General features: G+C 54.3%; 1 protein-coding gene across 1 annotated transcript in view; it reads left to right on the top strand.

Moving 5' to 3' along the window:
• Positions 1 to 23,642, top strand: part of Sufu (SUFU negative regulator of hedgehog signaling) — a 102,555-nt gene extending 78,913 nt beyond the window's left edge. The window contains exons 11-14 of the mRNA XM_010626509.2: positions 5,579 to 5,713; positions 7,977 to 8,115; positions 17,722 to 17,790; positions 20,117 to 23,642. Coding sequence (XP_010624811.1) covers positions 5,579 to 5,713; positions 7,977 to 8,115; positions 17,722 to 17,790; positions 20,117 to 20,206 — 433 coding nt within the window. The 3' untranslated portion in view covers positions 20,207 to 23,642. The remainder of the gene's footprint in view (positions 1 to 5,578; positions 5,714 to 7,976; positions 8,116 to 17,721; positions 17,791 to 20,116) is intronic.
• The last annotated feature ends 8 nt before the right edge of the window (positions 23,643 to 23,650 follow it).

Raw genomic sequence — 23,650 nt, 5'->3', positions numbered from 1 at the left:
TGGAAGCAGGCTCTGCATTCTGGGAAAGGCAAAGGAGAGTTCTGTGTGCACTGTCCACCTGTCACTACCTCCTCTCTTCAGGAGACAAAGATTGTTCTGTTTTCTGTTTTCAGTCTTCCTGGGGTCACATCTGCCTGAAGTCCACCTCCAGCCACTTCACACATGTCCAGAGCTCCACAGAGCACACCAGCTCAGGCTGAGGCCTTGGGAAAGAGTACCTTTTTTTTTTTTAGTACCGGGGACCAAACTCAGGACCTTGCGCTTGGCAAGGCAGGCACTACTGAGCTAAATTCCTGGCCCAAAAGTAACTCTTTAAAAATGAAAACAGGGCTGGGCCAGGGATTTAGCTCAGTGGTGCCACCCCCGCCTACCTTACCAAGCACAAGGTCCTGAGTTCGATCTCCGCTAGCCAAAAAAATAACAAAAAACAGCCGGCTGTGGTGACTTGGGAGGCTGAGGCAGGAGGATCAGTGAGTTCAGGGCCAGCCTGGGCCACATATTAAGACCCTGTCTCAATCAGCCAATCCATCAATGAATAAATTATTTCTAAAGGTCACAGAAATGACATTGGGTGAGCTGTTACCCCTTGCTCTGCTCAATGACAAGAAGACATCTCATTCCAAGTGGAAAGTACACTGTCCCCAGGTCAAGCCCAGGTGAGCAGCGGGGCCATCTGACAAGTCCCTCGGGGTTGCCCCCATCTCAGGGTGAAAGAGGCAAGGAGGGGATCCTGACCCTGGGCCTGATTCTGACCAACAAGGAGCTTGACAAGCTACACATAACCTCAGAAGAAAGCAGCCTGAGCAGGCAGAAGGCAAGGGAAACCCAAGGCCCCGCCAGAGTGTGCCTGGCTATTTGTGTAAACATTAGGTGAAGAAAGGGTGGGAACTCCTGGCTCACACAAGACGAAGCTGGCCCACTTTCCCTGGTGTCCTCAGAATTCAGATGCTGGTGCTTTGTGACCCTAGTCTGAGATGCAACAGATTGCATCTAGTCCTTACCATTCCTGTTTTTCTAGAAGGTTCTCTGAAAATTCCATCAATCACCCTTTGAAAATTCCTGACCTGTCTTCCAGGGAAGCAGTTCTTTTGAGTTCAGGGAAAAGAGATGTGTGTTTATGGCCCTGAAACCCCAGAAGAAAAGTCCATTCAAAAGGAATGGAAATTTCTTAAAGAGAAATACACTGACATTTTAGCCGGCATCAGAAGAATCTGGGGTTTTGTCTCAGCTTTTATTTGCTCACTGCATGACCTAGGCTAGTTATTTAAGTCTCAGTTTCAGTTTCTTCATCTGTAAAATGAGGAAAATAACACTTATTTATAGGGATGTTATGAAAATGAAGCCATTTATGAAGGATTTGGCGTAGGACCATTGTCATATCTAAGCTCAGTAAAAGGTCTCTCCATACTATTTTTGTAAATGGTTCCCTAAAACTGCAAGGAGGCACAATACCTCCAGAGCCCAGGGCAAGATGTAGAGTTCTTCACACAGCTCAGATTTTTGGAATAATTTAATAATAGCCAGAAGGAGGATTGTGTCTTTTTTTTTTTGAGACAGGGTCTCACTATGTGGTTGAGACCGACCTGGAACTCACTCTGTAGCCCAGGCTGGTCTCAAACTCACAGCGATCCTCCTGCCTCAGCCTCCCGAGTGCTGGGATTACAGGTGTGCACCACCATGCCCGGCAGGAGGACTATGTTGTACCAGAATCGGTTAAGCTGCAACTGGGAGTAGGGAGAGGGGTCCTGGCAGGGGCTGGGAGCCAGTGCACATTTGCTGTCAGGAGCATCTTGCCATCTCCCTGGAGAACTCTAGACTATCAGCGAGGAGACTTTGAATTCTCTAAGGGAAAGTGAGCCCTGAGAGCCTGAAAGTCAGGCCCTGCCTGGCAAACAGAGGAGTACCAGGGACCTCGTGCTGGCAAGAGTTAGCATGGCATTTTGAGAATTCTCTGACAGCATTATAGGCAAGGTGTACAGCGAGCATCCGGAGGGCAGGGGTGGAGGGGAGAGGGTGAGCTTTGTGATCTCACTGGGTGTGGGCGAAGGGCACGGTCATCTGCCCTTCAGGCAGCCTGGGATGCAAATGCTGCTGGCCAGTGATGCAGGTCAGGAGCAAGAGCCAGTATGACAGAGGCCAGAGTCAAGTTCACAGTTATCAAACTCCCCAAAACCCTGCCAGCTGACACAGAGAGAGGGGAAAGGAGGTTTTGTTGACTGCAGATAGTATGAGTTGGTAGTTTGATGAGGTTACAAAGAATAGACAGTTCAGTGATGCCAAATGAGAGAAATGGAGCAGCCCTGGGATCTTCCCTGGGTAACCCTCATACTGTATCTATTTTCACACACAACATTTCATTTCTGGACACCACACTCTAGTTTAACAAGCTACATACAGTAAATTTAAGGAACAGAGGCTTGAATAGATGGATTTCAGAACCTGGTCAAGAGCACAGTTGAAAGCTGGGGCCACCAATCATAGAAAAAGAAGCTGTCGTTAGGATGTGAAAGCAGCCTTCGGGATTCAAAATGTTGTTACAGGAAGATGGATTCGACCAGAGTCCGAAGTGATCCGAAGGCCAGTGCTCTGAGAATTGCGGAGAGGCAGATTGTGTTCTGTAGAAGGGAGCTGGCCTGGCTAGCGCCTCCTCAGCAGAGTGAAGACCTCGGTTTTGTTGGCCTCATCTGATCTCACTGTTGCTTGACCGGGACCCACAGTGTCTACACCAGGAGTCAGGAGCCCTTTCAAGCCCCATTTCTGAAGTCCCCTCTCCCAAGTTCAGGGCAGAACCTTTGCTCAGCAGGGGAACTGACCTGGTCAGAGACAGTTGGATTCTGGGCCCAGGAAACAAGAAAGTTTTCTGTTAAGCCATTGACGCTCTTATAGGCAGAACACAGAGGCTCTAAAAGCATCAACTATATTTTGAGCACTTACTGCTTTGGTATAGTGACCTTCCCGTTACTTATTCCCATTGAGAAGACACTGAGGCTTTGAGGTTAAATCTTTTGACCAAGGTCACACAGAACTCACCCGGGAGCCTATGCTGTTCAGCACCCCTCCTGGAGCAGACCCCTGTGTGCCTGCAGACCCCAGTAGATTGGGCCCCGCCTCCCGGAGCCCCTCCCTGCCGGCCCCCAGCCTCTGCCTTCTCTATTGGGAACTCTGGGAGAAAACAGCCCAGCTGAAAAATTAGGCCATGCTGCTGAGCATACTACTTATTTTTGTATGACTAAGATTAAGCTGACAACCATGCAAAACACTGCAAACCTGTGTCCGCTGCAGATTTAATACCTCACCCAGCCCACACAAATAATTCATGCTTCTGCATCGATGTCCAGAAAAAAACAAATCAGCAAAAAGCTGGGCTCCTGTGTGTGTGTGAGTGGCCGCGTTTCCATTGAAGCAGCCTGCCGGAAATACCCAAGCTTTAGTACTGCAGATCTAGCATTTTGCAGTTTTTCTTCTCTTAAAAGATTAAAGTACATTTTTTTCAAGTGATTGAAGGTTGGTGGGAGGTGTAAATGTGGGCACTTGTCACATTAATTCTTCAGATGATTAAGTTCTTTTCCATTTCTTTAAAGCTGTTTTCAGTTGGGTTTGATGTCCTTGTTCCGGGTGAGTGTGTTGTGGCAGTTACCAAGGTGACTTTAGCTGACTTTCAACAATTTATTTTTCCCTCCAGCCTGAGACATCTCTAGGCTGTGTGCTGTTGGGTCTCTACCAGCCCCCACCCACCTCCCACTGCTGTTTGTCAGCATTTTTGCCCATGTCTGAGAGGCTGGGATCCTGGCAGCCCCTTTGGGAGCATGGTGGTGTGTCTGGTGTAAGAAGCTGTTGGGAGATGGCACAGGGGAGAGATGAGAGCTTTTCCACCTCAGCTCAAGGTGAGAGCCTCAGGGTGTAGCTCGTGGCGCGGTGTTTGCCTAGCACGTGTGCGGAGCTACATTCCCAGCTCCTCAAAAAGTCAAAGTTGAGAGCTGAAAATCCTGGCTGTCTGACCTTGGTCGCGTCCCATCACCACATCTGTGAGAGCTAACAGCAGTGCCTGCCTCAGGCTGCTGTGAGGGTGCAGCGAGTGAACCTGTGGATCGAGCAGGCAGCACAGGAAGCACTCAGCAAATGCGGGCTGCCCTTACTTCCTGTTTTCTGCTTTTGTTTGGCCCCCAAGGGCCCCTTGCCTCTCCCCTGAGCCCTTCAGTAGCGCCTGGCTGAGGGGTTCAGTGTGGCCCTGAGGCACAGTAAGCCCTGGAGGAGGAGAGAACTGGTCACAAGTCCAAGGTTCCCATGCTGGCCAGCCACAGACCAGCTCTGCGGCCTTGGATTCCTTGTGTCCCTTTTATATAAAGGAAGAGGCAGATTAAATAACCTTTGTGTTTTTCCAGTTCTCAAAATCCGTGACCCTCTTGGCTATATAGTGTCTGTCTTCTTCACAGGTCTTGGGAAAACTTGCCAAGGAAAAGCCAGGAGTAAACACAGCTCCTGACTCAGGTTTGGGAAGCCAGAGGAGGGGACTGCTTTTGTGGATCCTCACAAGGGAGAGGCAGTTCAGCAGAGTGTGACTGCCCCTTCAGCCTGGGCCTCGCTGTCCAGCGCTGCCCTTGCCCCTTGCCCTGGGGAGGGGCTCTCCCCATGCACCACCCCTCTGGCTGCAGCCCCAGTGCTCCCCCAGGATGGGAGGAGGTTGTCCCTGCCTGCCACTTGAATGATAAATAACTAGAACTTCTCACCCGGTATTTTGATAGACACTTGGGGAACTGTCCCAAGATTCACAGCCCAAACTAGAATCCGGCCTTTTGAGTGGGATCAGTGGGTGACTCTCATTTCCTGCAGAGGCGGGTTTGAGAGGCTGTCAGGGCGGCTGAATCTGAAAGAGCAAATCTTAGAATGCAAAGGGCCCTGTGGCCCAACTGTAGGACAGGCTGTTGGTGGGAGGCAGGGCAGGAAGGAGTGTGGGCAGCTGTAGCAGTCAGGATCAGTACAGGGCTCCCAGCAGGCCCAGTGGTCGGACACCCAGGGGCCACCTTCTCCTCCCGCGTGAGGACTGGCTGGGTGAAGGGTGTCTGTGTCACTGCAGCGTTGGCTGTGAGCAGGAGTGGGCATGAGAGGAGCCTTTTGGGTTTGCTGGACAGAAGTCCTTGGAGCTGGAGCTCAAGGTGCTGCCCATGCCAGCCTTGGAGAGCTAGAGTCTTGGGCTTCAGGGAAGGGGAGAGCAAGAGCTCTCAGGAGACCCTGCTCATATCACGGGGGAACAGCAGCCTCTGTGGCATGGACTTTGTGCTGGTGCTGCTCACAGAGATAGGCTCTCAAGCCAGCCCTCCCTGACCGTGGGGCCTGGCTGGGTGACTTGGCCCGCCTGTCGCAGTTCCTTGTCTATAAGAGGAAAATGGCAGGAGTGCCCACCTGGAGGAAGCATCCCGAGCAGCGGCCAGATGTGAGAGGTGCTTGGGTCACAGCTGGCACTGGCAGGCACAGTCGGGTGCCGTGACTGTCGGCAGTCAGGAACCCAGCCCAGAGCCCCCAGCTGCTGCTCCCAGAAGTCTTCATGTGCACTGAACCCGTCCCTGTGCTTGCTTTGCAGGAGCCGCAAAGACAGCCTAGAAAGCGATAGCTCCACAGCCATAGTTCCCCATGAGCTGATCCGCACACGGCAACTCGAGAGCGTACATTTGAAATTCAACCAGGAGTCCGGAGCCCTCATTCCTCTCTGCCTAAGGTGAACCAAGACTGCCCCCATGCAGCTAGACCTCAAGGGAGCTGTCGTTCAGCGGGGGAGGTGCCTGTGGTTAGCCCACCTACCTAAGCACAGTCGGGCAAGGGAGGGAGATCACTTTGGCCTGTGTGGGAGCCCGGGGCTCCAACCAGCCAGTAAGCCCTCCATCTCTGGGCTGTACACTGTTCCTCCACCCAGCCTCAGGGCAGCTGGGCCTTACGAAGTCTCAAGCAGTGGGGTCAGCCAGTTGGCCTTGTGAGATAAAATTGGACCCAGGAGGGCCTCTCTTCTACATGCCTTAGCTCAGAACAGTGGCAGCCCTCAGAGGGCAGAGGACTGTGGCAGGAGCCCCATTGGTCTTTAGCCTTTAGTGCAGGAGATGGGTGCTAAGGAACACTTCCTCGTTCAGGAATTGCCTGTCAGCTGTGCTCACCCTGGGGAGGTTCAGTAACCAGAGGCATCTCAGATGACCCTGCCATGCCCAAGCCCAGGGTCACCAGTAAAACTGCGCTGCTGAGAAGTGGGTTCCAGTGGGGCAGGCTCTGTTTCCTCCTGCTTGCTTCTTTTGCTTTCAAAGCACTTGAGTCTTTGCACATAGCAACTGACCCCTTGAGAAACCGGAAGTCCAACTGTGTCCCTTCTGCTGCTGACCAAAGTCAGAAATGCCACACTGAAGCTGGAAGTCAACTGTCTGCTCGGGGAGTTTGCTTTGGGGTGACTCTTGCAGCAGGCACTGTGCAGCTTTCCGAGCTTCCACCCTTATACTGCTAGCCTTGCTAGCCAAGGAGGCAGTAAGAATCCCTCTAAAGCTGGGCATGGTGGTGCACACTGATGACGCACACCTATAATCCCAGCACTTGGGAGGCTGAGGCAGGAGGATCACTAATTCAAAGCCAGCAAGACCCTGTCTCAAAAAAAAAAGGGGGAGAGAGAAGAAAGGACAGAAAAAGAGGGAGGGAATTACTCTAAATTCGGGACAGTGACAAGGAAGAAGTGGTCGCACGGTGTCCTGGAGTCCTGGGAATGAGTTTGGAAAGTAACCAACTTGGCCAGCCATCCCAGGCACAATGGGCGAAGGCAGCAAGTGGTCAGAGGGAACAAGACCCGTCCTCCCCAGCTGCTGCTCACTCGGTGGAGTACAAGTGGGAGGGCTGATGCCACGGGCTGGGGAAGCAGGCTTTGTGCGCTTCCTTTGCTCCCTGGCGTCCCTGCCCACCCCCAGGTATGCTTCCCGACAGAGACAGGACTGAGGGTGACCCGTGGGGCTTCAGCTTTTCTCCAGCGCCGTGCTGTAGCCATTCAGATGTTCCAGGGCGCCAAGCGCGGAGGGAGATCCTGCCCTGGACGTTGTCAGGCGTCCTGCTGTGCAGGTGGGCGACATCCTCTCCACTCCAGCAGGACCTGGGCACACTGCTGATCTCCCTCTCTGGCCTCAGGGTTTGGGGTGCAGAGGTGGTCTCCACTGTCATCCGGGCTCTGAATTCTGCTCCAGAGTTGTCTCTGCCAGCTTCGAGCACTTCGAAAGCTTGGCATCAAAGAAGGGTGACAAAGGCTGCTGCTTGCTCGTTTTTATCCAGTACTGGGGATTTAACACAGGGTCTTCAAATGTTACATCCCCAGCCTTTTTTAAAAGTTTTGTTTGGTTTAGTTTGGTTTGGGTTTTTTAAGGGGGGGGGCGTTGAGACAGGGCCTCACTATGTAGTTCAGAGTGCCCTGGAACTCAATGTGTAGCCCAGGCTGGTCTCAATCTCACAGCGATCCTCCTGCCTCAGCCTCCCGAGTGCTGGGATTGCAGGCGTGCACCACTATGCCTGGCAGTGGTTTTTTTGAGACAAGGTCTCACTGTAGTTCAGGTTGGCCTTGAACTCACTGTGATTCTCCTACCTCAGCCTTCCGAGTGCTGGAATTACAAGTATGTACCACCATGCCTGACTCTTGAATTTTTTTATTTTGAGACAGGGTCTCTGAGTTACTAAGTTGCTCAGTCTGGACTTGTACTTGTGATCCTTCTGACTCAGCCTCCCAGAGTGCTGGATCACAGATGTATGCCGTCACACCTGGCTGGTCGCTTCTTTTTGAAGGTGCTGCAGTGAACGTATCTGGCTGAATCCTTGTTAGTGGGCAGGTGGGCCATCAGGAAGGCATTTGCGAGACACCCAACCCCAAGCAACAATGGCTCTGTAGTCCCAGGGCCCTGGCCAGCCCTGCTGCACTTGGGGCTGTTTGCAGACCCAGTTCCTCACTGTCTCCGTGTTCCTACCCCCAGGGGCAGGCTCCTGCATGGACGGCACTTTACATATAAAAGTATCACGGGTGATATGGCCATCACGTTTGTCTCCACGGGCGTGGAAGGTGCTTTTGCCACCGAGGAGCATCCTTACGCGGCTCACGGACCCTGGTTACAAGTGAGAAGGCCCCCTTTTCTTCTCCCTACCTTCTTTCCCTGGGCTCCCACCCACCTGCCCTTCCCCGGGCTGCTCTTGGTGCTGCCCCTTCCTGAGGGGTGGAGTCAGGGCCTGAGGCCTCTGTGTGGTCCTGCAGTGTGGCTGCTGCTGCCTGTGCCAGCGGTTCCAGGATACTTCCTGGCTCCTTCCCCGCACCACTGCCAGTGGTACTTCTGGTTCCTGTGGAAATCCAGCTATGGGGAAATAGGGCTTTCCACATCCTGACTAAATTAAGGTACAGGAAACCAAGGGCAAAGCATGACTGGAAGTGTGGAAGCCACTCTGCAGCAGCAGTATGGAATCTTACCAGAATGCGTAGAAAGTGGCATCTTCCAGGGCTGAGATGAGTAGGCTGCAGTGGCCAGAGGTGCCCCTCACACAGCTCTGCTGTCCCACTGATGGAAACCCCGCTGGCTGGTGCCATACAGCTGCACTTCAGAGCCAATGCCGAACTCAGTGCTGGGCTGGACCCACCCTGTCCAGTGCTGCGCCCTGTTTGCCTCCTTTGTGGCTTTTGGGGTTGCGGGAAGAGCGCTTCCCTTTATCTTTCTCAGGGGTGTCGAGAAGGGGTTCGGGGCCAAGGTGTAGCTCAGTAGGAGAGCAGTTGCCTAGCGCGCACAAAGCTCTGGATTCAATTCCCAGCGTCGGCAAGGGGAGGGGACAGAAAAGAGAAAGGAAGGGAGAATTCTGAGAGAGGAGGGTGAGGGGAAGGAAAGGAGGGAGGGGAGAGAGACAAAGGGAGAAAGAAAATCTAACCCCAGTCTGACAGATGACCCAGCCTCGCTGTGCTGTGCTGAAGAGAATCTAGGAGAAGTACAGTGTGGGGTCGTAATGGTTTTGTGGGTTTAACCCAACCTAGGGGCCTGCAAAGCATATGTACTCTTTTATTGTGTTCTGTCCACCCAGCCCCCCTTTCCATTTTCACTTTTTTTCTTGTCCCTTCCTCCCCCCACTTGTTCCTCTTCTCATTTCCCAACACCCATTATACATTTCAGCCCTTATTTCCACTTTTGGTTTCTCACACCAGTGAAACAATTCGATATTTAAATATCTATGTCCAATTTTTTCACTTGAGTGTTCTCTCAAGGTCCATCCATTCTGAAGCCCATCCTTCTTTATGGCACAGTAGTACTCCATTTTACTTAAAAAACACACACACATCTTCTTTATCCACTATCAATTGATGGGCATCTGGGCTGTTTCCAAGATTTAGCTATTACAAACTGTGCTGTATAAACATGGGTCTGCATGTATCACTGTGGTGTGATGCTTTTAACTCTTTAAGGAAGATAACAAGGGGAACAGCCGGGTCAAATGGAACCTCTAGTTTTAGTTTTTTGAGGAATCTCCATTCTGATTTCCACAGTGGTTGCACCCGTCTACACTCCCACCAACCATGGAAAAGGGTTCCTTTTACCCCACAGCCCCAGCAGCATTTGTTATTGGTTGATATCTTAGTAGCAGCCATTCCTTCTGGAGTGAGGTGGAATTTCAGTGTTGTTTTAATTTGATTTCACAAATGACCAGTGATGTTGAACACTTTTTCATACATTTTTTGCCATTTCTAACTCTTTTTGGGGAGAGGGTTTTTTGTTTTTTGGTTTTTTTGAGACAAGGTCTCCCTTTACAGTTCAGGCTAGCCCTCAACTCACTGTGTAGCCCAGGCTGGTCTCAAACTCAGGATAATCTCCTGCCTCCGCCTCCCAAGTGCTGGGATTACAGGTGTGCGCCACCATGCTCTGCTGCCATTTCTAAGTCTTTGTCTGAGAAGGATCTTTTTACTCTGGATGCCCATTTTTGCATTGGGTCTTTAAATTTGGGGGTCTGGCTGGCTGTGGTGGCACACGCCTATAATCCCAGCACTCGGGAGGCTGAGGCCGGAGGATCGCTGTGAGTTCGAGACCAGCCTGGCTACATAGTGAGTTCCAGAGCAGTCTAAACTACATAGTGAGACCCTGTCTCAAAAAACCAAAAAAAAAGGGGGGAGGCTAGAGATTTAGCTCAGTGGTTCTGCCACCTACCTTACAAGCGCAAGGACCCAAGTTCGATCCCAGGTACCAAAAAGGGGGGGGTCTGTTTTGTTTGTTTGTTTGTTTTTCTGGTACCAGGGATTGAATTTAGGACCTTCTGCTTGTGAGGCAGGCATGATGCCACTGAGCTAAATCCCCAGCTATCTATTCTAGATAATAGTCCTTTATCTGAATAGTTGGTAAAAAATTTTTTCCCACTCTGTGCGTTGTCTCTTCACTCTGTTGGTGGTTTCTCTTGCTGCTCAAAAGCTTTTTAACAAGATGAGTTCCCAGTTGTTGATTCTTTGTAGTATTTCCCATGCGGTCTGGGTTTTGTTCAGGATGTCTTTGCCTACTCCTATGTCCTCAAGCTTCTATCTATTTTGTCTTCCAGCAGATTCAGTGTTTCTGTTTTTTGTTTTGTTTTGTTTTGTTTTATTTTGGGGTTTTTTTGCTACTGGGGATCAAATTGGGGTCCTTGCTCTTGCAAGGCAGGCAGCAGAACCACTGAGCTAAATCCCCAGCCTAGTGTTTCTGTTTTAATATTTAGTTCTTTGATCTATTTCGATTTTATGTTAGTGCATGGTGAAAGATATGGGTCTAGTTTCAATCTGTGGCAAGTAGAAAGCCCATTTTTCCAGCACCGTTTATTAAAGAGACTATCTTTCTTCCAGTGAAGGGGTTTCTTCCAGTGAAGATACAGTGACTGAGTGTGTCTGGAGTTGCCAAGCATATATACTCTTAATATGGACATGTTTGTCAGTATATTTATCTGCTTGCAGTATTCTTTCTTCTTCAAGCCAGCTTCCTCCTCCCTTCCCCCAAAATCCTAACCCTTAATTAAAACAAACAGCAAACAAAGGACACCAGCCACGCTCCCCAGACTCAGCTGAGTTAGAAATGGAAGCTAGTGCTTTCGGGGATATTGTGTTCCATAAATTATCTTGCCTTTTTCCACCATTGTTATTACATTGTTTCATAACAAAATTACTTTGAACCATAAAGTTATAAATACATTTTAAAAGTCCCACTTGGTAACATTAGCTTTCTGTCCAGGAGGTGTTGGTAGTTACTGTAGCAAAAACTCTGAAGTGTAACATTTGAAATTAGCCCAGCACAAGTGCAAACCCCTATACCCCACCCCAGCCGTGTCCCAGGTGGACACAGCCTCTGCCAAGAACATGAGAGCACTGACCGCTCCCCTGGCAGAGTTGGAGGTGGGGACTGGGCAGGGGACCCCAACTCCTGAGAGCTCACAGGTTGTCATTCCAGGAGATGACATCGTGCTGACAGTTCTCAGCAAAAGTGTCCTTAGAGGCCCTGTGCATGCATTTGGGGGGGGAGTAGAGACATCCAGTTTTATGTCACATTTTCAACTCTGAACTTGCCCTCAGAGTCCTGCCAGACCCTTGGAGTATCTCCCTTCCTGAGAGATGGTGTGATCAGCATCACTGGTTCTTAGGCGCCCCAGGGCTGCAGCACCCAGAGGACTCAGCAGATGTTGTGTGGCCCCTTGGTCATCTAGAAGGAAGCTTCTGAACCCCATCAAAAATCCCAAACCCCTGACCCCCTGGCTCCTGGCATTCCCATCTCCCTCCCTAGCAGCCCCTCAATGAGCTGGGGCACTTGGTACCCGTGGGCTGTTGCCCAGGGAACCAGGGAGCAGTGGGAATGAGCCGCTGGCCTCGGCATGTTTCAATAAAGTCGCTGTGCTGGGAGCTGCTTAATCACGGGCCTGTGTTGTGGGCTCATTAGTGTGGTCCACCATGGGCCTGCTTGCAGAGAACTTGGGAAGGCTGGCTGCGGCCCCACACCCCACTTTGCACCCTCCGTCACCAAGGGGTTTCTCAGACCCTTTGCAAGGAACTCTGGGAGACTCTCCCACGCTGCCCCGGCCAGCCAGGTTCTCAGCTCTGGAGCCAGTGCCCACACCAGCCCTCCTCTCCTCCCCACAGCAGTCAGCACTTTCTGCCTCTGCAGGCCAGCTCACTTTCCCCTTTAGGGTCTTGCCTCTGTGGCCACAGGCAGCTCCTAAGCTTGTGGGAACCCAGGCTTGTAATGACTTGTGAGCCTGTAGGTCTCTCCTGGGGTGTGGCTGTCACTCTGGGAATCTGCAGGATTTTTGGAAGCTTGGGTTAGAGTTCGAATCACAGGGCGGGGGGTGCCCTTGGGAGAACCCAGCACAAAGGCATCCTTCACTCATGATCCCAGGCTGGGGGCCTCTCCTAGGGTCTGTGTGTCCAGCCTGTTGGGGGCAGAGGAGCAGAAAGAAGCTGAATGTAGCAGGCCCAGGATGTAGAGAAACGAGACTTGTGTTCTCTTGGCTGCTGCTCGAACTCCCCGTGAGTCCTAACTGGAGCGGGAGAGTCACGGGGGGGACTTTCTTACATCGGCCTGGGAGGCCTTGCTTACAGCTTTGGCACCTTGCTCTGGCTCCCAGCCCAGACCTGTTATCTCCGGGGTGGAAAGCAAGGTGCAGACACCCTGCATGCCTGGGGAGGAGTGACGGAGGAGAGGCGTTGGGTCAGGGTACCATGGAATGGCCCCAGAGGGCCCCTTCACCCACTTCTCCTGGCCTGGCACCTGTCCCTCCCTTGGGCCCAGGAGAGTCAGGACCCAGTGCACAGAAGAGCAAGGTGCCTGCGGTGCCGTGGGCAGTCGTGCGTGCAGGAGGAGCTGCAGAGAGAGCGGCTCTAGCCCCACACCGGCTCACTTTCCCGTTTGCCCTGCCCCTTTGTTCACCTCGTCAGGGCTGGAAAACCTGTCATCCAAGCAAGAGGGTCTTGAGATGCTGCCAGGTCCTCCTTACCTCTGCCCCATGTCCCCACGCCCGGAGGCCCGCTGTCACTGGGTATCGGTCTTGTGAGCAGACCTCAGCCCAGCCACGGAGAAGTTTCAAGCCCGAGGTCACAGAGCACTCACATCACCAAATAGGAGAATGTTTTCTTGGGCCCTGTAATGCTTTCTCAGCTGTGTGGTGTCTGACAGCTCACCCAGGTAGGCGCTCCAGGCCAAGCCACTCCCGAGCAGCCCCGAAGTGCCCCACTCTCGGGAGAAGATTCCCAGCAGCTGTGAGGAGTGGGCTCAGCTGCCCAGCTGTCGCGAAGCCCAGGGGCAGACCCTGCCGTATACCAGCCCTTCAGTCTCCTGCCCACCCCCACCCACCCTTCAAATGCTGTACGGAGGAGACTTGTCCTGGCTCAGGCCCTGGGCAGCTCCTCTGTGATGGCCACCATTTCTCCTTCCACTGGTGGACTTGGCCACACCTATAGTCCCTGGAGACCTCTGCTTGGGCTGTCCGGAGACCTCACTGTCCAGGGCTCTGCTTGTAAGATGTAAAGTCTAGCAGTGTACCTGAGACAGGACAGGACCTGAACTCCCCACCGTGTCCTCAGCAGCAAACAGCCGGAGCAGGAGTCTGAGCCTGCTTCTGGCCACCCACTGAGAACAGGAAATAAATGAGCGAGGCCTCTTGGAAGCCCCACTGGGCCCCCACTGCCATAGGCACATGGCTCTACCCCTCCTGGAGTGGCTGAGGGGTGCCTGCAGGCTGTTTTCTGGCTTTATCCGGCCTGGGTGGGGAGAAGGGTCACAACAGCTAGGACTGCTTGCTTGTTCCTCCTCCACTGACATTCTGGGTGCTGGAGCGGCACCTTGGCGAGCCCAGCCACTGTAAAGCAGCACATTTCCTTGCTTGCCTGAGAGAGGGAAAGGAAGGGAAAAGAAAGCCAAACTTGATGGGAAGCAAGAACAGGGTGTCAGCACAAAGAGCAAACAAGGCCCTGGACAAAGTGTGGATTGTCATACCCAGGGGAAGGAGTGGGCATTGTCAGCTACTCCGAAATATCATCAACCACAGACATTTGAATCGCTTCAGATCTGCAGCAGCTGGATCCCTGCCTGCGGCACAGCTGGCCTTCCCCAGGGCAGGCACAGACAAAAGATCCTTTTTCAGGTTCCTTTCTGGAACTTGTTGGGGCCTGGGGAATCGAAAGGCTGTTGACAGCCCTCCCTGACCACCACCAGCCAGGCTGTCCTAAGAGCCGGTGCGAGCCCCTGCGTGGTCATGGGTCAGGGTGGGTGGCAGCAGCCCACTGCCTGCTCCCGGCTCAGCTGCTCAGGTGTCGGCGGATCTGTGGCCGTCCACTCTTGGTTAAGCTGTGCCTACCTTCTCTTTCCCTCTGGGCGCTTACCCACCGTGAGCTCCTTGGTGCCTGGGTCTCTGACTTGGGAGCCTGTCTTCTCGCATCTCCGTGTTTTCAGAAGCCCCTCAGGACTGTGCTGCTCATCTCTGCTTAGGGTCCCCTCTCCCCAGAGCTCTGCACCGACCCGAGTGTTTTATAGCCTGCTCTTCATGAGCGTGTGCCTAAGTCACCCCCTCATCATCTCTGTTGCTTTTATCTAGGCTAGAGGAAAGTTTGTCTTACTGTTGTTTGTTTCAGAGAGGAGCTGCAAAGTGCACACTCATCAGGCTGACCTAGAAATCTCCCCACTAGCCTCGCTCGCAGAGCACTGTGGGGAGAGGCTGCCTTCTCTCCAGCTGGCCAGCCTGCATTTCTGAGGCCCTGTGACCCTGGGGGCTCCAGTCCTGTGGAGTGGAGCGTGTGGGCTGGCTGGCAGTGGGATTCCTGCTTCTCTGGGCTGTGGGTAGAGGCCAGATCTCCCCCATCAGAGAGGAGAGAGTCGTCGCAGTACAGGCTTCTAGGGTGGGGCACTTTCTCCAATCTGGAAAAGCCTCCTGCAGCCACAGCCCTTCTCCATTCTGGAGTCCTGTGGGCCATCCCCTCTCCCTCTTGGCACCCGCTCTTCTGCAGAGTGGGGTGAGCGTCCGCTCCCTTGCAGGCCCATGTGGGCCTCCCCATTCCACTTGCGGCCGGGCCAGGCCGCTCCACCGGGACCCCGCGAGCTTGAGGAGCCCCAGCCCCAGAGCTGCACAGGCTTTTCCCACAGCCGCTTCACAACGGCGAGTCTGTTCCCTGCGTGCTCCCAAGAGCTGCTGCATCACGCTGTCATCTCCAGTGTCCCAAAGATAAGATCTGTTAACATTCTCAGCTCCCGCTCGGAAATACACAGAGAACAGGGCCTGTTTGTTCAATTCAGGCTTCTAAGGTTTAACTCCCAAAGGAAATTAAATTAGGTGCCTGGAGCTATGACAGTCTGTCATATTTCTTTGCAGAGAATGTCATCCTTAATATCGTGCAGATTTCATGTATAAATTTCCCCTTTAGTTTTTTTAAATAATGTGAAGTTTCCAGCAGGAACCAGCAAATCAACCAAAGTGAAAATGGAGGAGCGACTAGGATTTTTCCCCATTCTATGGTCTTGCCATGCCTCCCCCACTGAGTACAGAATAGGTCCACACAGATGGTGCCCACAGCTCACCCTTCCCCGCACTGAAGAGCAGGCTGGGGACTAAGTGTTGATGGCACTGCCTTCCCTGTGGGTCACACTGGGTGGCCACAGGCCCCGCAGCCCAGCACTAGTTAAGAGTCCCACTCCCTAGCAGAAAGCCACACCCTCCGAATTATCTGTGGGTTCTAAGTGAGCCCGTGGGCCCAGACTGGAACCATTGTACTATGACTGGGTTTGAGGTTTGTACTAGCAGTTGCAGAGATGGCAGCAAGCCCTGGAAATGCCGGAAATATGAGTGTAACTTATACTACTCAAGCAGACCGGTGATAACTGGTGGAGAGACACTGGCCTTGGGGATAGGTGAGAGTTAGAGGACCATGGCTTCGGCCTCGGCCTCGGAGGGCTGGGTGTGACTGGCCACGGCCGCAGTCCAGTAAGATCTGCTGTCCCCTTGGAGATCAGAGGGACAGTGAAGCCGGGACACCGGTGGGAGGTGCTCCCCTAGGCTGGCTTTGCCCTTGGACTCTCACCCTTGTTCCTGTCTCCACTTGAGGCCTGAACTCCTGGAACAGACTTCGGTGAGAAGACCGGGCCCAACAGTCAGGGGGACAAATGCTGTCAGCAGGGAAGGGGCCAGTACCCTAGGAGACGAGCTGCCTGCTGAGAACCCGAGTGTGTCCTGGAGCCAGGAGTTCAGGGCTTGGAGGAAATTCATAAGATACTGAGTTCAGCCTACACGTGGCTGGAGTGGTTTTGTCTCTGCCCTGCAGCTGTGTGCTATAACCTATCTGTGCCTGTCTTCTTGTCTGTAAGGAGACTGAAAGAGCCCTGGTATGAAGGTGATTTGTCTGTTTGGGTGCGGGCAGTTTTGTACCACATCAGCTTCCTTCCCCCACCCCCAAAGGTCCCTCATGACCACTCACCTTCTTTTCTCTGCCACTTCATCTTGCAGTGTGGAAAGTTCTGTTATCCGAGTAGTCTTTTCCAAAATGTGTGGTCCCCACCCTTCCCACAGGAGCGTTTCCTCAGAGGAGCCCTTCCTCAGAGGAGCCCCTCACCCTGGTCTCCCCACTCCACTGACCCAGGATCTGCTGGAGAGGTGGAAAGGTAGGGAGAGCCACAGCCCTGTGGGCAGGACAGAGGAGGGGGTGGTTCAGAGTCTGGAAGGTGAAGACCTGATAGACCACGGTACAGCATGGGAGGACCCTGGTTGGCAGATCAACCTGGCGGGAGGAGTGGGTTGGGAGGGGGCCCTCAATTTGAGGAAGCCTGTTACAGGCCCTGTGGTCATCATTCCCACTGGCACAGAACACTGGGTGTGGTGTTTGTGCCTGCCAGACAGAGGGCCAGACTGCCTGTGACATCAAAGCATGAGGTGACAAGTGTCAGGCTAAAGCAGCAGAGTGGGATGCTGGAAGGGACCTAGAGGAGAGGTGTCTCAGAAGTCTTGAACTGCTCAGGGGCAACAGGGTGAGGTACCATATGCCTGTAGGCCCACCCCTTGGGAACCTGAGCAGGAAGACCCCAAGTTCAAGGCCAAACTAGGCTACATAGACCTGTGTCAAAAGAAAAGAGTAAAAACTGCTGGGAGGCTAAATGGGCAGCAGGGTAGGGCAAGGGAGCCAGGCTGAGAGCATGTGGACTGTGTGGGTGGAGAGAGAAATTGGATTCCCTTCACCATCTGTAAAACGAGAGGTTGGTCCACAGTCTCCACATTCTCCAGCTCAGACATTCTGGGATGTTCCTTCTGGGGCATTGCCAGATCCAGACTCGTATTCCACACTCAGATGCTTTCTGTTCTGCCAAGGGAGGGAAGGGCCTGTAATTCTGATAAGGGCAAGGAGGACCTGACAGTGGCTCTTCTCTGTGCCCCTCTGCTGCCCTGCCTCAGCCAGGAGGCCTGGACAGCTAGAAAAGATTTGTTTTCTCCCCACCCATTGCCATCTGCCTTTTAGGTGCAGCACTGCCCACCCTCCCACTGTCCGGCTGCCTCTCCCCTGCCCTCTGCCCCCTTCCCTTTGCTTCACTGACTGACTGAGGCTGAGGTGGGGTGAGAGGTGTTGGGAGTAGGCAGGAAGGAACAAGCGCACCGCCCTGTCCCTGGAGCTGACTGGTGAGCCCGTGCCTCCTCCGGGGCCCTGGGCAGTAGGTAAACAGACCGTCTACTCAAAAAATAATGAAGGCCTGCCTTATGCCTTCTTTCTAGATTCTGTTGACCGAAGAGTTTGTAGAGAAAATGCTGGAAGACTTGGAAGATTTGACTTCTCCAGAGGAAGTAAGCCTGTTTGATTTCACTGTCACAGAGGGGCTGGTCCTCGGGAGCACATGCCCCTGATGTGTGTCCGTGTGCGTGTGCACTTGTTTCTGTATCTGTAGGCTGCTGCCTGTGGTGTGGGGACAGGCTGGAGAGGAGCCCCTGGGAGTTAGACGGCTCCATTTCCCTCCTGTCCCTGCCATGCCCCTGCTCCGGGGACTCTGCAAACTGTATCGCCCACTCCCAAGAACCTCACAGAAGAGGCAGCCAGGCCGCTCAGGCCAGTACGAGTTCTCCCAGCCCCTGCTGTTCCCTGGCAGGTTTTGAACAGAAAGCCCGTGTCTGCTGCCAGAGAACATCCCACTGGGGAGTCCCGGTGGGCGGTGAGGGCCCCAGGCCACCCATGAGCCACCCTCCCCACTTCCTCCTCAGCCATAAGTGCCCCCTTAGTTGCCTCCTCCTGGCCAGCTTGGGGCCTGGTGGGCTGGCAGTCCAGGTGTAGTTATGCCGTCCCTTGGCTACTTCTCTTGGGCACAGGAATGGAGTCCATGGTCCCCTTTGTTTTTCTTCCTCGTTCCCAGCACCCTGGTTTGCAGGACTTGCCTCATCCTGGAAAGTCCCTGACCCTCCCCCTGCCTCTCCTAACCAGCACCCCACTGGGACCTGAGCCTTCCCGGCCTACATGCCCGATGGGTTAGTGGAACATTAGCAGGCTGCCTGGGCCTCTGGAGGGCTCTCTGGCCCTCGCTTCTGAGGCAGAGGCAGACCTTTCCCATGCCCCGTCTGCCGGGAAGTGTACTTTGGTGAGAGCTCCTTCACCACCCAGGGCTCCCAGGCAGCACTCAGAGGCCCTCGATATTGCGGAGGCCGGAGCAGGCACTCAGGATGGCCTGCACTGGTCAGGGGCTCCTCAGAGCCGGTCACCCTAGCAGTCCACTGTGTCCTCCATCTTCTGGATTAGCCCATTGTACATCCCAAAGTCATCAAGTCTCTGTCCCATGCTGGCCCACCAGTCCTCTCAAGGCCCCAGTCTGAGAAGCACAGGTCCCCCTGATTCACTTGGACCAGAGCCAGCCACCCAGAAGTGCTTCCCAAGGGTCCTTGCCATACTGGGGTGCACTGCAACAGACTGCTGCTTGGAGTTTGGGTGTTGAGGGGATGGCAGGGTTAGAGTCTAGGTGAAAGGGACAGGAGCCAGGGGGAGTCTAGGAAAGTAGGTCACTACAAATGCCCTTTTTTTCTTTTGCTTTCCTGTCCAGAAGCTTTCCCCACACCCTGCCCCACTCTGCACTTTGTCCTGGCTTAGAGAGTGCCCATCAGGGGGAGGACAGAGCAAGCCGGTCAGGGAGCGTCAGACCTCTGGCCCAGTGCCCAGCAGGCTGAGAGCCTTTTCTCTCCTTCCCACCCTGGCCTGACTTACAGCCTGGCCTGAGCCAATGGGAGTCAAGAGCCAGACCTGGGCCAGGGATGTAGCTCAGGGACAGAGCACTTGCCTGGTGTGCACTAGCCCTTGAGTTTGATCCCCAGCCTTGCAAAAGACACATAAAATAAAATAAAAACAGACCCTCAGTCCTTGTCCATGAGCACTTGGGGCTCAGCCAATGTGCCATACTAAATGCAGGGTCTTAGAATCCAACGGGGATGAGTGTCAGCTCTTCCCCTCCCTCCGCCAGAAACCCCTTGCACGAGTGGGTTAGAGATTCCTGGGTGGAAGGCCTTGGCCTCTCCCGGGTCACCACAGGGCTCGTTCTGAGCTTCCAACCCCAGGAGCAGCATGAAGACTTGCGCTTTCAGAGCGCGCACCATTTCAAGCCACACCTGGCTTCCTCCTCCGCCCCTGCCGAGGCCACAGTGCAGTCTGACTTTGAGGCTGACTTGGGGCGAAAGACACAGAGGATCAGTCTGGGGTCTTTCTCACAACAGCCTTAGAAAGAGAAGCCATGAAAGAAAAAGGCGAGGCCCTGGCAGTGACAGAACTCAAGCCACTTCCCTGTAGCATCAGCACCCTAGCTGGCGCCCCATCCTCCAGCCCCAGGGCCTCAGGGAGCAGATTCCTTACATGCTTGTGGCTGGAGGCAGAACCAAGGAAGTGAGCAGGAGGGAGATCAGCGCAGTCAAGAAAGAGCTGAAAACACACATCCCCGACCTGGTTGGTTATTGGCAAGGAGAGGGGAAAGCAGCAGCAAGGGGACCCCAGCGGCCGGATCTGGGCCTTCCAGAGTGAGCCTGGCATCCAGTGGCCTGTCTCGCCCCAGACTCATGGACAGGGCCTGGTGTGAAGTTTCTGGGAAGAAGGCCTGAGTCTGCTCACCATGTGTGTGCTGGGTCTGTGCTTGCTCCCCCACAGTTCAAACTTCCCAAAGAGTACAGCTGGCCTGAAAAGAAGCTCAAAATCTCCATCCTCCCAGATGTGGTATTCGACAGTCCACTGCACTAGCCGGGGCTGGGCCCTGCAGGGGCCATGGGGAGCCCAGGTGCTCCCTGGTGACTTCCGGCATAACAGCTGCAAAAGAAAGACTCCCACAAACAAAGGACATGTGTGAGGATGACTCCGCAGCCGTCACACCCGCAGCCCAGTGGATGTCACGCAGGGGCCGCCTGCCCCACCTTACTTCAGCTCTGGGCCCTGCCCAGCTGGGGCCCTGGGACCAGCCCGTCCTCCCGCTGCTGCCACAGTTCCTGCTCCTCACTCCTGCCACAAATCCCAGTTGCAGCGTGCTCACAGGGGTGTGCTGCCCAGCTGGACTCGGGCAGGCCTTGGCTGGTCAGGCTGCTTCCGCCACAGGCAACAGGGCAATTCCTCTGATCATGTTTGATTTTCTTCCTTATTTTATTTTGTAGAAACCAGATGGTATTTTATTGCTCAGCAAAAATGTCTAGAAGCCATGTATATAATGTTTTTAAACCAAACCTTATTCCCAGATGAACTTTCTCATCCTCTTGGATAGGGACCTGGGGCTGACTCCCCACACAGCACCAGAGCGGAAGGCCTGCTTCCCGGAGCTGGGCCAAAGAGACTGGTGATGCTTCACTGGGCCAGGGAGAAGGGCTGCTGCTTTCCCAGGGAACTGGGTTCAGGGGCTTGGTGGCCACAGCCTCATCTCCCTGACCTCTTCCCCAGGCAGGCCTCCCAGGAGAGGCTCAGGCACACCACCTCCAGACCACCCTGCTCTTCTCAGGGCCAGGATGCGCGACTGACCACCGACTTCCTTTCCTGATTCCGTGAGCTTCCCAGGATGCAGGACTCTAGCTGATTCCGAACTGAAAATGCACCCTCTCTACAACTCTTTCACTTTGATTTTGCTGACGCATCTCTCTGCCTTCCTTCCGTCCATTCTTTTCCCATCTTTCATCCCCTGTCCCTTGTCCTGTTCTTCTCCTGTATCCTGGCCTCTCACCAGAAGATTGGATCTCACAGTCTGCCTTCTAGAAGCCAGCCTATCTCTGGCCCATGGTTTGGGGCTCCTTTGAGGTATCTCTGACTCCTGATGTGGAAGCAGCAAGCCCCTATCTTCCCAGGGACCCGCTACTCAAGGAACTGCTATTTCATGAGGTCCCTCAGGCCTCTCCCAAGCAAAGGCACTTTGTCAGGGACCCCCGCAGGGCTTCTGCCCTGCCCCACCCTGCAGGGCACCAGCAGGAGTGCTCGTAGAGTTCAGGACCTCTCCAGAGAGATCCAGCCAAAGGGCTGTGAGGGCACTGCGGGCTCTTGGGAGAGCAGGAGCGGACCTCCAAGGCCCCTGACCCTGCTGCTCTGCACTGAGGGGCTGCCCTGTGAGCACTCAAACTAGTGTTTCGGGCAGATCAACCTGGGACATACGGGAAGTGCCACTCTGGACCTGATAACCCTGAGGCTCTTTCCAGAAGGTGCTTACTGGCCTTCGCCCATGTGGCAACCCTTCCTTTGTTGGACACTTTTCCGATGTTTCATGGGCAGAGAGGTGGCATCTGCTTGTCTCCATTCCTTGCCATTCTGAGCAGCTTCTCCCCAGATTCTCCCTGAGCCCCGCCAAGGGCTCCCTGCTCCTTTGCCCTGTCTCCGTCTGCCTGGCTTGGGACAGCGGTAAACTGTGTCATCGGTCTATGACCGTTGGTACCACTAGCTTAGTGGCCCTGGCTAGGGAGCAGGGATGGCAGGAAGAAGTAGCTAAGCTCTGAGAGGAAGCTCCCAAGCTGTCTAGGACCCCTTCCTGCTCAGCACCATGCCAGGAACCTTGTGCCCTCCCAAGGCCCTGTAGGGCTGGGCCCCCATCATTCCCCTTCAGCACAGTGCTCGCCCCAGGAGAACTGCGGGCCCCAGGCGCCCCTCCCGTGGCCCCAGCTCCTTCCAGAGCTTTCTCCGCGAGGATGCTCTGCTGAGCTGCAGACCTGTGAGAAGGGTCCTGATAGAGGATCAGGTCAGCGTCACCTCGGGCTGTCCCAGCACAGCTCCTGGCAGCTCTAGGGGAGGAGGTCGGGAGCCTCCCTGCCTCACCGCGTCTTCCTCCATTCCTCCAGCGCCTGATGCTGGCACTCCTGAGAAGGGCCCTCCCCATCTGCCGTGTGACCAGTCAAAAGCAGACTTCAGGGGCTCACTGCTCCAGTGTGGGCGTAAGCATGGCAACACCAGCCGCCATTCTGAGGGGCTGGGAGGCTCCGGCAAGGCCTCAGGTCTGCCAGGGTCTGGGGCCTTCCCTGTCTTCCCTCCCAAGGGTGAGGGCAGGTCTGGAGCCAGAGCCTTCTGCAAACCAGGCCTAGAGGCGTGAAGGGGCTTTGCGGGTCATGGGTGAGAGCAGGGAGGAAACCTGAAGGTGGGGGCCCCTATGGGGCAGATCAGTAGAGGTCCCGGACTGTGTTTTTATCTGGTCTTCCCACGGTGGCTTCCAGGACCTCTACTCCAGGTTAGGTGCCGGGGTCCCTGTTACAAGTCAGGAGCCCTGTGGGAAGACCCCGTGCTTTTGTACCAGTACCTGAATGCTGCAGTGAGCAGACTTTTGTAAACTTTTCTATTCATTTTTAATGTCAGTGGAGACTCAGTTCCTGGGGCTTCCGCCAGCCTGGGAACTTCTGTAAGAATTTCTGAGTGACTCACTTAGACGTCATCCCCTGCCCCTCTTCTACGGTGTAATCTAAGTGCATTAAATGTATTTGCAGAAGTGCCCGGGTCATGTGCTCCTTTCTGGCTGCCTGGACTAGAGGAGCAGCCACTTAGAAGACCAGAGGGAAGGCCCAAGGAGTGTTGTGGGGAATGTAGGGGAGCCAGGGTGTGGGGCTGCCTGGCTGGTGAGATAACTGCAGGGTCATCCATTCCTCGAAGGAAGTCGGGAGTATAAAGACCTTGCCACCACCTCCTTCCTCTCCTGCCCACCCTCACCAAGACCCCCAGAGGTGAGGAGAAGCCCTCCTCAGCCGGCCCGTCCTGCCAAGCAGCTCCTCCGGGCCTGGCATTGGCATCATCCTTCCAAAGCCGACAGCCTGGGGCTCCCCGAGGCAGGCATAGGGCATTAGCCCCAGACAGGCTTCCTGAACCTGTGGGACCACCCCTGGGTCCCTCGTGCAGTCTTTCCCACCCTGCGGGGCCTGGTTTTCTGTCCTGGAGAGTGGCAGGCCCTCTTCTGACCTCCATGAGTCATGGGCCAGGAGGGCGAGTCAGCCCCCACACAGGATCTCAGTGCTCCTTTGCCCTCGTGACCTCTGACCAGACTGTGGCAGGGCTGGCCTGGAGCAGTGGGGTAGGTCCTGCTGGGCCCTCAGTCACTGGTGGCCAGAACAGGCCCGTAACCCCTGGGTGGCCCAGGCCACACCCCTCCCTTTGCCTGGGGCTGGAGGGCTTTTATCTCACCTTCCCTTTCTTTCTTTCTTTCTTTCTTTCTTTTTTTTTTTTTTTTTTTTTTTTTTTTTT

The sequence above is a fragment of the Fukomys damarensis genome, unplaced genomic scaffold (assembly GCF_012274545.1).
Source record: "Fukomys damarensis isolate Sample0158 unplaced genomic scaffold, DMR_v1.0_HiC HiC_scaffold_8, whole genome shotgun sequence".
Classification (NCBI taxonomy): Eukaryota; Metazoa; Chordata; class Mammalia; order Rodentia; family Bathyergidae; genus Fukomys; species Fukomys damarensis.
The sequence above is the reverse complement of the archived record's forward strand: the minus strand, read 5'-3'. Positions and strand labels throughout refer to the sequence as shown.